Genomic DNA, 12,476 nt, shown 5'->3' with positions numbered 1-12,476 from the left:
TTACTTAAATTTATTGGTTGGCTTTTGCGGGTTCATAAACATTTTATTTTTATCTGTTATTACTTTTATGTTGTAACTTCTTGTACTGACATCTTCCATGACCTTGGAGATTTGCTCCTCAATTTGGTCCTACGGAACTTGACGAGTAAATAAATAAATAAATGTACGATAGTCGGATAAGCGTGTAGGTACTGGGTTTGTTTCTAAATAAATAGTTACACTACACATATGCGTGCTGCCACGTGGATATGCTCTATTCAAGACGGAATAGATCATGGTCGGTCCACTCAAGAGGAACACATGGAGGAAGGATGAACAATGCCGCGATTAAATCTTTCCGTTACACTTGCTCTGCATTCATCGTGGAGGTGTGAGGCTGTTGCACGAATGTAAATGATTCAGTGGGTAGTGTGTTGGAAGCTCTGTGATAGGGCGTGCTGTTAGAACTGAATTATAGAGGTATCCCAATTGAGAAAACCAAACACTATACTATCAGCGAAGACTCTGACACCCTTATGCCGTGCACATCTGGAGTGGTGATCACTGGAATACGATAAAGGAGATTAGGACACGGATATGATGATACACTATGTGAACAAAAGTATCCAGACAGCCCAAAAAACATACGTTTTTCATATTAGGTGCATTGTGCTGCCACCTTCTGCCAGGTACTCCATATCAGCGACCTCAGTAGTCGTTAGACATCGTGAGAGAACAGAATGGGGCGCTCCGCGGAACTCACGGACGTCGAACGTAGTCAGGTGATTCGGTGTCACCTACATCATAGGTCCACTGCTTCCGATGTGATAGTGAAGTGGAAACGTGAAGGGACACGTACAGCACAAAAGCGTACAGGCTGATCTCTTCTGTTGACTGACAGAGACCGCCGACAGTTGAAAAGCGTCGTAATGTGTAACAGCCAGACCATCACCAAGGAATTCCAAACTGCGTCAGGATCTACTGCAAGTACTAAGACAGTTAGGCGGAAGGTGAGAAAACTTGGATTTCATTGTCGAGCGGCTGCTCATTAGCCATACATTACGCCAGTAAATGCCAAACGACGCCTCGCTTCGTACGAGAAGTATAAACATTGGACGATTGAACAATGGAAAACCGTTGTGTGGAGTGGCGCATCACGGTACACACTGTGGCGATCGGATGGCAGGGCGTGGGTACGGCGAACGCCCTGTGAACGTCATCTGACAGCGTGTGAAGTGCCAACATTAAAATTCGGAGACGGTGATGTTATGGTGTGGTCGTGTTTTTCATGGAGGGGCCTTGCACCCCTTGGTGTTTTGCGTGGCACTGTCACAGCACAGGCCTACATTGATATTTTAAGCGCCTTCTCGCTTCCCACTGTTGAAGAGCAATTCGGTGATGGCGATTGCATCTTTCAACATGATCGAGCATCTGTTAATAATGCACGGCCTGTGGAGGAGTGGTTACATGACAATAACATCCCTGTAATGGTCTGGCCTGCACAGATTCCTGACGTGAATCCTACAGAACACCTTTGAGATGTTTTGGAACGCCGACTTCGTGCCAGGCCTCATCGGGTGACATCGATACCTCTCCTCAGTGGAGCACTCGGTGAAGAATGGGCTGCCATTCCCCAAGAAACTTTCCAGCATCTGATTGAACGTATGCCTGCGAGAGTGGAAGCTGTCATCTAGGCTAAGGGTCGTCCAACAACATCCTGAATTCCAGCATTACCGATGGAGGGCGCCACGAACTTGTAAGAGATTTTCAGCCATGTGTCCGGATGCTTTTGATCATATAGTGTATTTATGGACAATCATTCGATGTCGATGAATTGCAGATGAGTCACATTTTCTTTGTGCATTGTATAGTGTATAGTAAACCTGCAGCAGTAATGCTTCCTTGACCATTAAAAGACCTTTATCCAGTGTAGCGATCATAGAGGATATTAATATATATACAGTGTTGTGACTTGGCAAGACAGCCAAGCCACTACGAGAGGAAGCTGAAGGCACGCGTTTAAGCTCACGCAGGCTGGCGTGAGGTCTGGAACAGTTAAAGGAATAGAGACTAGCAAAAAAGGTACGTAGCTTCTGGAATACTTAACTTTAATCCATAATTGGTGAACATCGGTCTGACGGTACATGCATCACAAGATAAATAGCAAATGATAATGGCGCCTTGCTAGGTCGTAGCAAATGACGTAGCTGAAGGCTATGCTAACTATCGTCTCGGCAAATGAGAGCGTAATTTATCAGTGAACCATCGCTAGCAAAGTCGGCTGTACAACTGGGGCGAGTGCTAGGAAGTCTCTCTAGACCCGCCGTGTGGCGGCGCTCGGTCTGCAATCACTGATAGTGGCGACACGCGGGTCCGACGTATACTAACGGACCGCGGCCGATTTAAAGGCTACCACCTAGCAAGTGTGGTGTCTGGCGGTGACACCACATACAGACCTTCATTTTATATAGAACTTCGTTTTTACCCTATCATTGCGTGTGTGACTGGAAACGGAAGGAAGAAGGCGATAACACAGCCACGACATGGTCCAGACTGCGTAGTTGTTTGTGGAATACGTATTTAAATTTTGGCTCCTATCTACAGCAGGTTTCCGACACCAGTAATTTGTAGAGATTTGCAGAGGATTCAGGAATGCTGGGCGTTGGAGATGAATATACATAAATATAACTATCAAATCTGACATAGCCAAAGAGACCTACTACTATTCTACTACGTCATCGATTATGAATCACTAATAACAGTACCAAACATAAAAAAAATCTGTTTTTTTTTCTCATTGTGATAGCTCTCTATACAGCCAGTGACGCATGGGGACCGGCCGGGGTGGCCGAGCGGTTCTAGGCGCTACAGTCTGGAACCGCGCGACTGCTACAGTCGCAGGTTCGAATCCTGCCTCGGGCATGGATGTGCGTCATGTCCTTAGGTTAGTTAGGTTTAAGTAGTTCTGAGTTTTCGGGGACTGATGACCTCAGAAGTTAAGTCCTATAGCGCTCAGAGCCATTTGAACTATTTGAACGAATGGGGGAATAGACAACTTTCTAACAAATGGAACAACGCCGTACCAGCGTTGTAGGATTTCATAAGAATTGTCTGGGCCTGTGGCTTGGCGAGGGACATCCGTTACTCGTCAGAGTCAGGTGGATTCAAACGCTATACAAAATGCACTAGAAGGTTCGTGGGAATATGGCGCGTAAGCGATACTCTGACGAAAGGGGCTGTGAGAGGTGAGCTCTGTACCGCTTTTGATGTGTTTTGTGGACAAATGTATTACAGCCTCTCACACGCGTCTCGCTAAGTGACTGTAGTGCGAAAATTAGAGGCTAATACGAAGGTTTTTACTGAGAGACAACCAGCAACAGAACTTCCGTCGTTTGTTTTCTCGATAAACAACGAAACAACATTCATCCGTGAGATTTTTGTGCCTATAAATGGATGGACTGACATCTTAATAGGTAGACTAAACACACATCTATGTACATCTATATGCATATTTCGCTGTGCTTGGCGGAGGCTACTTTGTAGCACTACTAGTAATTTCCTTTCGTATTCTACTAGCAAATGTAGCGAAGGGACAAAAGACCACCTACATGCCCCCATACGAAAGCTAATTTCTTATCGTCATTGTCCTTACGCGAAATGGATGTTGGCAGCAGTAGAATCCTCCTGCAATCAGCTTCAAATGTCGGTTCCGTGAACTTTCTCAGTAGCGTTCCTTGAAAAGTACATCATGTTGCCTCCGGGGAGTCCCATTTGTGTTACCCGGCGAGTGTAATATGACTGCAGGTAAAGAACTGCTCACCATGCAAAGGGACTTTCATGATCAGTTTAATTAATAATATATTTTATATCGGTGGCGTGCCATCAGGCGTGAGGAAGCGAATGGCATGGATATGGTTTGGGAGATGGAGCCGTAATGAGGCGTTTCTTCCCTGCAGCGAAATCTTTTGATGAAATTCCAATCTCCCACTTACACAGGGAGTGAGGGCGATCGTAGTAAAATCAGCTGTATTACCGACTGTACAAAGTTACGTGGGAATTTAAGGAGATAGGACCTGGATAAACTGAAAGAACCAGAGGTTGTACAGAGTTTCAGACAGAGCATTAGGGAACGATTGACAATAATGGGGGAAAGAAATACAGTAGAAGAAGAATGGGTAGCTTTGAGGGATGAAATAGTGAAGCCAGCAGAGGATCAAGTAGGTAAAAAGACGAGGGCTAGCAGAAATCCTTGGGTGACAGAAGATATATTGAATTTAATTGATGAAAGAAGAAAATATAAAAATGCAGTAAATGAAGCAGGCAAAAAGAAATACAAAGGTCTCAAAAATGAGATCGACAGGAAGTGCAAAATGGCTAAGCAGGGATGGCTAGAGGACAAACGTAAGAGAGATACTGCCTACAGAAAAATTAAAGAGACCTTTGGAGAAAAAAGAGCCATTTGCATGAATATCAAGAGCTCAGATGGAATGCAGTTCTAAGCAAAAAAGGGAAAGCAGAAAGGTGGAAGGAGTATATAGAGGTTCAAATGGCTCTGAGCACTATGGGACTTAACATCTGTGGTCATCAGTCCCCTAGAACTTAGAACTACTTAAACCTAACTAAGGACATCACACACATCCATGCCCCAGGCAGGATTCGAACCTGCGACCGTAGCAGTCGGTTCCGGACTGCGCGCCTAGAACCGCTAGACCACAGTGTATAGAGGGTCTGTACAGGTGTGTTGTACTCTAGGACAATATAATAGAAATGGAAGAGGATGTAGAGGAAGATGAAATGGGAGATACGATACTGCGTGAAGCGTTTGACAGAGAACTGAAAGACCTAAGTCGAAACAAGGCCCCGGGAGTAGACAACATTCCATTAGAACGACTGACAGCCTTGGGAGAGCCAGTCCTGACAAAACTATACCATCTAGTGAGAAAAATGTATGAGACAGGCGAAATTCCCTCTGACTTCAAGAAGAATATAATAGTTCCAATCCCAAAGAAAGCAGGTGTTGACAGATGTGAAAATTGCCGAACTATCAGTTTAATAAGTCACGGGTGCAAAATACTAACGCAGATTCTTTACAGACGAATGGAACAACTGGTAGAAGCAGACCTCGGGGAAGATCAGTTTGGATTCCGTAGAAATATTGGAACACGTGAGGCAATACTGACCCTACGACTTAACTTAGAAGCTAGATTAAGGAAAGGCAAACCTACGTTTCTAGCATTTGTAGACTTAGAGAAAGCTTTTGACAATGTTGACTGGAATACTCTCTTTCAAGTTCTGAAGGTGGCAGGGGTAAAATACAGGGAGCGAAAGGCTATTTACAATTTGTACAGAAACCAGATGGCACTTATAAGAGTCGAGGGGCATGAAAGAGAAGCAGTGGTTGGGAAAGGAGTGAGACAGGATTGTAGCCTCTCCCCGATGTTATTCAATCTGTATATTGAGCAAGCAGTAAAGAAATCAAAAGAAAAATGCGGAGTAGGTATTAAAATCCGTGGAGAAGAAATAAATACTTTGAGGTTCGCCGATGGCATTGTAATTCTGTCAGAGACAGCAAAGGACTTTGAAGAGCAGTTGAACGGAATGGACAGTGTGTTGAAAGTAGGATATAAGATGAACATCAACAAAAGCAAAACGAGGATAATGGAATGTAGTCTAACTAAATCGGGTCGTGCTAAGGGAATTAGATTAGGAAATGAGACACTTAAAGTAGTAAAGGAGTTTTGCTATTTAGGGAGTAAAATAACTGATGATGGTCGAAGTAGAGAGGATATCAAATGTAGACTGGCAATGGCAAGGAAAGCGTATCTAAAGAAGAGAAATTTGTTAACATCGAATATAGATTTATGTGTCAGGAAGTCATTTCTGAAAGTATTTGTATGGAGTGTAGCGATGTATGGAAGTGAAACATGGACGATAAATACTTTGGACAAGAAGAGAATAGAAGCTTTCGAAATGTGGTGCTACAGAAGAATGCTGAAGATTAGATGGGTAGATCACATAACTAATGAGGAGGTATTAAATAGAATAGGGGAGAAGAGAAGTTTGTGGCACAACTAGATTTAGAAGCAGGGATCGGTTCGTCAGACATGTTATGAGGCATCAAGGGATCACCAATTTAGTATTGGAGGGCAGCGTGGAGGGTAAAAATCGTAGAGGGAGACCAAGAGATGAATACACTAAGCAGATTCAGAAGGATGTAGGTTGCAGTAGGTACTGGGAGATGAAGAAGCTTGCACAGGATAGAGTAGCATGGAGAGCTGCATCAAACCAGTCTCCGGACTGAAGATCAAAACAACAACAAGAGACTTCTTTGGTGATGAGACATTCGACTACCCTACCAGAGTTCGAAAGTGAGCAGGCACCCTGTGATACAGAATACTCTTAGCACTGCGTCAGGAGCCAAACATGTGTTTAATATTCTGGTCCTCTGATGAAGGACATAACAGATATTAAGCTTATATGAATAGATTCTTTTACTGGATGAGAGAATATTCAGAAGAAATATAACCTGTATCACATGGGAGTTTCACACTAAGAACGAAACTTTAGCGATGTGAAATCGTCTGTATGCTCCGATTTCTACTGTCTTCGAAAAAACAACGGACATAAAAGGGAGGGGCCTACAACTCGTGTGAGAAATTCGAAGTATATGGACAACAACATCCCTGTCTCGGATTGGGTACCGAGCGAGGTGGGGCAGTGGTTAGAACACTGGATTCTCATTCGGAAGGGCGGCTATCCTGATATAGGTTTTCCGTGTTTTCCCTAAATACCAGGATCGCCCCTTTAAAAGGACACGGCCGACTTCCTTCCCCGTCCTTGACACCATCCGAGCTTGTGCTCCGTCTGTAATGACCTCGATGTCGGAGGGACGTTAAACCCAAACTTCCTTCGTTACTACGGATTGGGTAAAGTAGATTTTTTAAACTGGGAGGCCTACATTTGGGGTGAACTGCAGTTAGAGCCTTACGCCCAGCGGCGGTCGCTGCCCTGCCTCTCATATCGTCCTTTCGTCGTCTGTCGTGCGTTATTTTGTTGCAGAGTTAACACAGTCCATGTCCTGAGGTGTCCATTGCTTTCAACAGGCGCTGTAATTCTCCCTTACATTTTCTGTGGACAGCAATGTGATCGGCGAATTTTATCAGTCCTCTGATCGATATACTCCCTCTTGAAATTTGATAATCCTGAACGTCAACTATACGTTACGCGCTAAAAGAACTGTTTTCCCTCTTTTCCAGCTGCTGAAGGGCTCCTACACGTACTTCGCTCTCCTGCACCAGATGAACGACCGCCAGCATATATCCTAGCCCCACCACGCGTTCATCAGTTTGGACTTCTAAGCCGTCGTCAACACAATTTTGCCTCACATAGCTAATAGAGGGAAATTTCCACCACATATACTCGTAAATTCAACGTTCTGAGATCGAACTAATGTCTTACAAATAGTATAGAAATTGACCAAAGCAGTATAAAGCATAAGAGCACCATATTTCAAATGATTTATCACTTCCGTAATCTGTTATACGGTAACTTAAAATGAAAGTTTTAAGCTGATCAATCTGTGATACAGCGTTTAACTTCGTACAATATTAGTAAAGTGAGGTATCTCAAACGTAATTTACGTAAGATAACACGAGCTGCAGAAGACAACTGGGGAAAAGGGAATAATATTGAAATCGGATATTGAAATATGTATTAGTCCTCGGTTTCAGTGTTACTGAAATGTGCGAGCTGCGATTTAGCAACGCACTTCGCTACTAGGGTAAGACACCACTAATGAAAATGTAGTGCGACATAGCTTGCAGATGTTTAATGCGTTTTATAATGAAACTAGCGCTGTAAATGCTTATTGCTTATTCTCTGTTTTAATAAAATACGATATACCTGTATAACATGCACTTCGGTTGCTAGCGTATGATTTACGTAAAGCAAAAGATTAAATGAAATCTTAGTGGACATGTCTACCCTATAAAGATGTAATATACAAATTCCAGCACTCTGTTCAACAATGTTTAATGACATTAGCATCATCTAACTGTCACTAACTGAGCAACTCGATGTACATCATTATAAGTAAGACTAAATAAAAGAAAAAAATATTGCAAGGTGAAATATAAAAACAAGTACTAGAGAAACTAGAATTTTGTTTTTCAGAGGTGTATAAAGAGTGATTCAGCTTCACTGAAATTTTTGCTGTTCTTGCGAAGTTCTTCATGCTTGTGTAGATCTGCTGGTAAAATAATTCAGCAAAATAATGAATGAGGCTCCACAGGCACTGGTGAGGTATATTTATTCACGGTTTCGAGATTTTACATTTCATTCTTAAACATCTTTTGTTTTTTCCTTTTCTTTTTAACTGCACTCATTGCTCAGAGAATGGGACATTATGTGAAACTTTTTTATATTATATACAATTTCCGGATTTTGCAGGTCTGGTCCTTGCATTATAATAGTTAGAAAGTTGGCCATGATTGTGTTCGTCCATCATACATTTAAGAATAGCTTTATTTCTGTAATCTAATACGATTCGTTCTGACCACACTAATTTATTTATTCTCACACACGATCGAATGTCTTGTTTCGCGTGTTCACTAATTATGCAGGTCTAACCCCTTGTGATTTCGTATTTAGCTGTTTGTGTCTTGTGTTTCGGAAATGGCGATGGGTACCCGACACGGCTTTTGACTTGAAATCTGTGCGAGACCGCCTAGAAGCCACACCTTTGCTGCTCCTCGAAGCTCATCGATCGATTCAGCTCTGATGGGCCTCCCTGTCCCACAAGCGACCATTCTATAAATTATGCTTGCAGAAATTCCGCATTTATTACGCAGCACAATCGAAATATTTTTCGTGGAAAAGAAAGAATAATTTCTCCCCGAAAATGTACAAAACTCAGTCACCTGCTACAGCATCATCAGAGCTCAATGCTGGTCATATTTCAAAGAGAAGCGCAGATCTTGCAACCAGTCGCACTTTGACGTATTACTGGCCAAACCTGCAAGGCGGCAACAGATGCTGACAAACAGAAGAAGGTTAGAGATTTGTGATTATCAAAATAGGTGAGGTTAAGAAGTAGGTGAATAATGGAGCCGTGCGAGTCGGATCTCATTCATTAGCAAAAGTAACACGGAGGACTCACAACCAATGCAAACCACTGAGGAAAAAAATTTGGAAATTTGTAGTAAGGTCTTATGGGACCAAACTACTGAGGTCATCGGTCCCTAAGCTTACGCACTACTTCATCTAAATTAAACAAACTTACGCTAACGACAACACACACGGACCCATACCCGAGTGAGGACTCGAACCTCAGACTGCGCGGCTACCACGTGCGGTTGTTTGAAGAAATTTAAGATCAAGTAAGTGCTAATAAATCGATGTCTAGGTGTAACTATGGAAGTTGTGGAAGCAGCGAACGGTGCGTTGAGAGGGGAATCAGAAACGTCTGGCAGTCTGAGTCACTGATAACCAACAAAACACGAAACTGTACTTTCAGCAAACAAAACTCCCTGAAAATGAAACAGCAGGTTGGGTGACAACAAGATGGTTTTGCAGACAGTAATAACAAAAACTTTTAACTTTTATATCTAACCCGAAATCATTTTTTCTGGACAACTTTTCTATTACAAAGACGATTTTTTATTAATGAAGCTTGTTTTTAAGTGAAACTGGAGTAAAAACTTGTATGTGCATTAATGTTAACACTGATTATGTATACATGTGCTGTAAACTGACTCGTCCGCATTATTTAGACGCATGAGTCGTTCAAATTATCTTTGGAATACGTGACTTCCTATCTAACAAATTGTTTTAAAATGGGACAAACTATCGAACACATCAGTGGCAAGGTCACTAAATCTTGCTATCGTTCTTCAAGGGAACTAAAAGGTCACATAAATGAGCATTCCCTAATGAGTTCTTCCTGTAGTTACTTTAACATATGTCTAAAATATGGCCACATATTCTGCCAAAATTCTCTGAAAGCTCATAATCCGGAAGAGTGCCATTAATTAGCGATAGACAGTCGGTGTAAAACATTGTTTAAAATCGCTGTTAATCATTTGCATGCACAAATGGTATGGACATACTAATAAACAGTATAAAAATATTATTGGCATCAATGGTGTGAGACAAAACTGAGACATACAGAACCATAGCACAAGATTAAAAGAAAATTTAGATACAATACCCATTAATACAAGTTTGTAGCAGAAAGTTAAGGGTTGATCGGATCAGAAGGCTGTGAGAGGCTTTAAAATGACGTAAAGTACGAGTGTAAACGCATCTGAAAGATCTGTTAAATAATTTATATACAGCGCCAAAGCTCCTACTGAAGAACTGAATACATCAGTATTAATACATCTATTCACAAACAAGTTTATTATTCCTTGTAAGCGCTTCATTTAAATAAAATACAATACCATCTAGCACACTGTGCTGCATACAGTGTAACAGACTAAATACATAAAACGTCGAATTTCGTGACAAGCTGTTTCTCTATCGTTAAGTAAGTAATCAAGACTTTCAGAAGATTCCAGTTTTCCTCTACATAAAAATAGAGACAGTGAAATCTCTGATAATACAGAAAGTTATTTTAAAGAATATCTTTTGCCATACATCCTTCATAGTTCCACATTTGTGCTTAAATGTATATTTTCTTGATAGCTATTCCCCCTAAATAAATCCAGCTAATTCTAAATTTGCAGGCAAAGAAATCTACTGAACGAAGTGAGCTGTGAAGTAGTTCAGAACAAAGCCACTATTTCGAGCAATAGTAATCTGTAACATTTATGATGATGGTAGCATTTCTGTTATTTGACTGACAACGCTTTCGTTCTTCCTTTATTAAAGAAACTGCTGACGTTTCGATGGGACTACCTTAAAATTCAACTATTAGTGCTCACAACAGTTATTAACCGCCATTCCAACATTAAAGCAAACAGAGACTTCAAAAGTGAAATTGATTATCCGATTATGATGTGTCGTGTTTGTGAAAGCACGCACGTTGAATATTTCAGTCCAGTGTTTCTTCATTGACGTTGCTAGCGCTTCATATTTAACATCTTCTGTGCGGGCTGGCAAAACGCCGAATGCAGGACTCTGTCGGGAACCAACATGGACGACGGTGAGCTCCCGCAGCCGGTACGTATTGCAGCTGTATTAGCAAAACAACTCGAAAAGAAATAACACCAGTTCCGACACTGTAAAACTGCGTTAAGTGAACTGACTGCATTTTGTTCCACATCGTTCCAGTCAATATCAAGCGTTATCTTATTACACCTTGTACTCTTTCAACTTGAGCAACAAATGATAGATGTAGTAGGGCGAGACTGAAAATCGTTCAAATGTAGCTCAAAATAATGAGTATTAATTAGAACTGAGGTGGAAGAAACAGTTAATGAAGATACAGGATGTTTGTTTTAACCTGAGGTAACTAAATACCTCAAAAACGGAGCATCGTACGAAAAAAATGTTGGATGAATGGTTGATATTAGTAAAACGGACTTCTGTCTGTTCTACAACCGGCCACCTCCTAACCACCCCTCCTGTGTGGATAGCGTCAACTTTATATTTTTATATCAGAACCCCTATTTTTACTACATATTCGGAATCTACGCCAAAAAATACGTACGATTTTCTCAAAACATTGTTCTTCATTCGTGGTAAACGGCGCTGTAATTGACAAATATCAAATATGGACTGAAATGCCCTCTAAACCCGCAGGGCAGAACAGGTGATTAGGATTGTGGAAAGGGCCAAATAAGGTGGCGGTCAGATTCACTTCAAAATTGTAATTTAATAACACATTTAAACCAAAACGGCCCGAGAAACCTTAAAAATCAACAAGGTAAATGTCAAGTGACTGAAGACACGCAGTTAAACTTGCAAATCAAATTGTATATATCACAGCTAGGCTGAAAGCCTCAAGATAATTGTGGATAGAGTAAACATAAACAAGGTGCAATACAAACGACTAAAGGCCACAATTAAATTTAAAAATTTTAACATATATTACCACAATCTTTTAAGGCAGAAGGCCACAATGTTTTCGTTTAAGGGGAAATTTTAAGAATAACGCTTTAAGCGGCTGAAGGCCCACAGTTGATTTTCCAAAAATTCAAAAATACCTTTAAGTTTTAAGTGGGCGAAAGCACACTAAATGAAAAGGCAACGCAACGACAACTAAATTTAAGACTAAGGTCTACAGCGGCTGAAGTCCCCACAATTGATTTTCCAAAAATTTAAAATACCTTAAACCTTTAGGTTTTAGGTGGTTGACAGCCCACTAAATGAAAAGCTAGCATAACAGTAACTTTCAGCGAAATATCCACTTTCCAGAATTCAAACTTACTTACAGACGCTGAACGCCCTTGATTTACATAAAACACAATATTTTAAAACAATGGCTATAATAGATTACCAACAGACCATTAAACACCCATGAAAAGGACAGTATGTATAACGGATCTCAGACGCCT

General features: G+C 41.3%; 1 protein-coding gene across 1 annotated transcript in view; it reads left to right on the top strand.

The window, feature by feature from the left end:
* LOC126481302 (odorant receptor Or2-like) overlaps nt 1–7,984 on the top strand; it is a 113,123-nt gene extending 105,139 nt beyond the window's left edge. Inside the window, exon 6 of the mRNA XM_050104954.1 lies at nt 7,236–7,984. Coding sequence (XP_049960911.1) covers nt 7,236–7,304 — 69 coding nt within the window. The 3' untranslated portion in view covers nt 7,305–7,984. The remainder of the gene's footprint in view (nt 1–7,235) is intronic.
* The last annotated feature ends 4,492 nt before the right edge of the window (nt 7,985–12,476 follow it).

The sequence above is a fragment of the Schistocerca serialis genome, chromosome 5 (assembly GCF_023864345.2).
Source record: "Schistocerca serialis cubense isolate TAMUIC-IGC-003099 chromosome 5, iqSchSeri2.2, whole genome shotgun sequence".
Classification (NCBI taxonomy): Eukaryota; Metazoa; Arthropoda; class Insecta; order Orthoptera; family Acrididae; genus Schistocerca; species Schistocerca serialis.
This window is presented reverse-complemented; position numbering and strand designations above follow the sequence as displayed.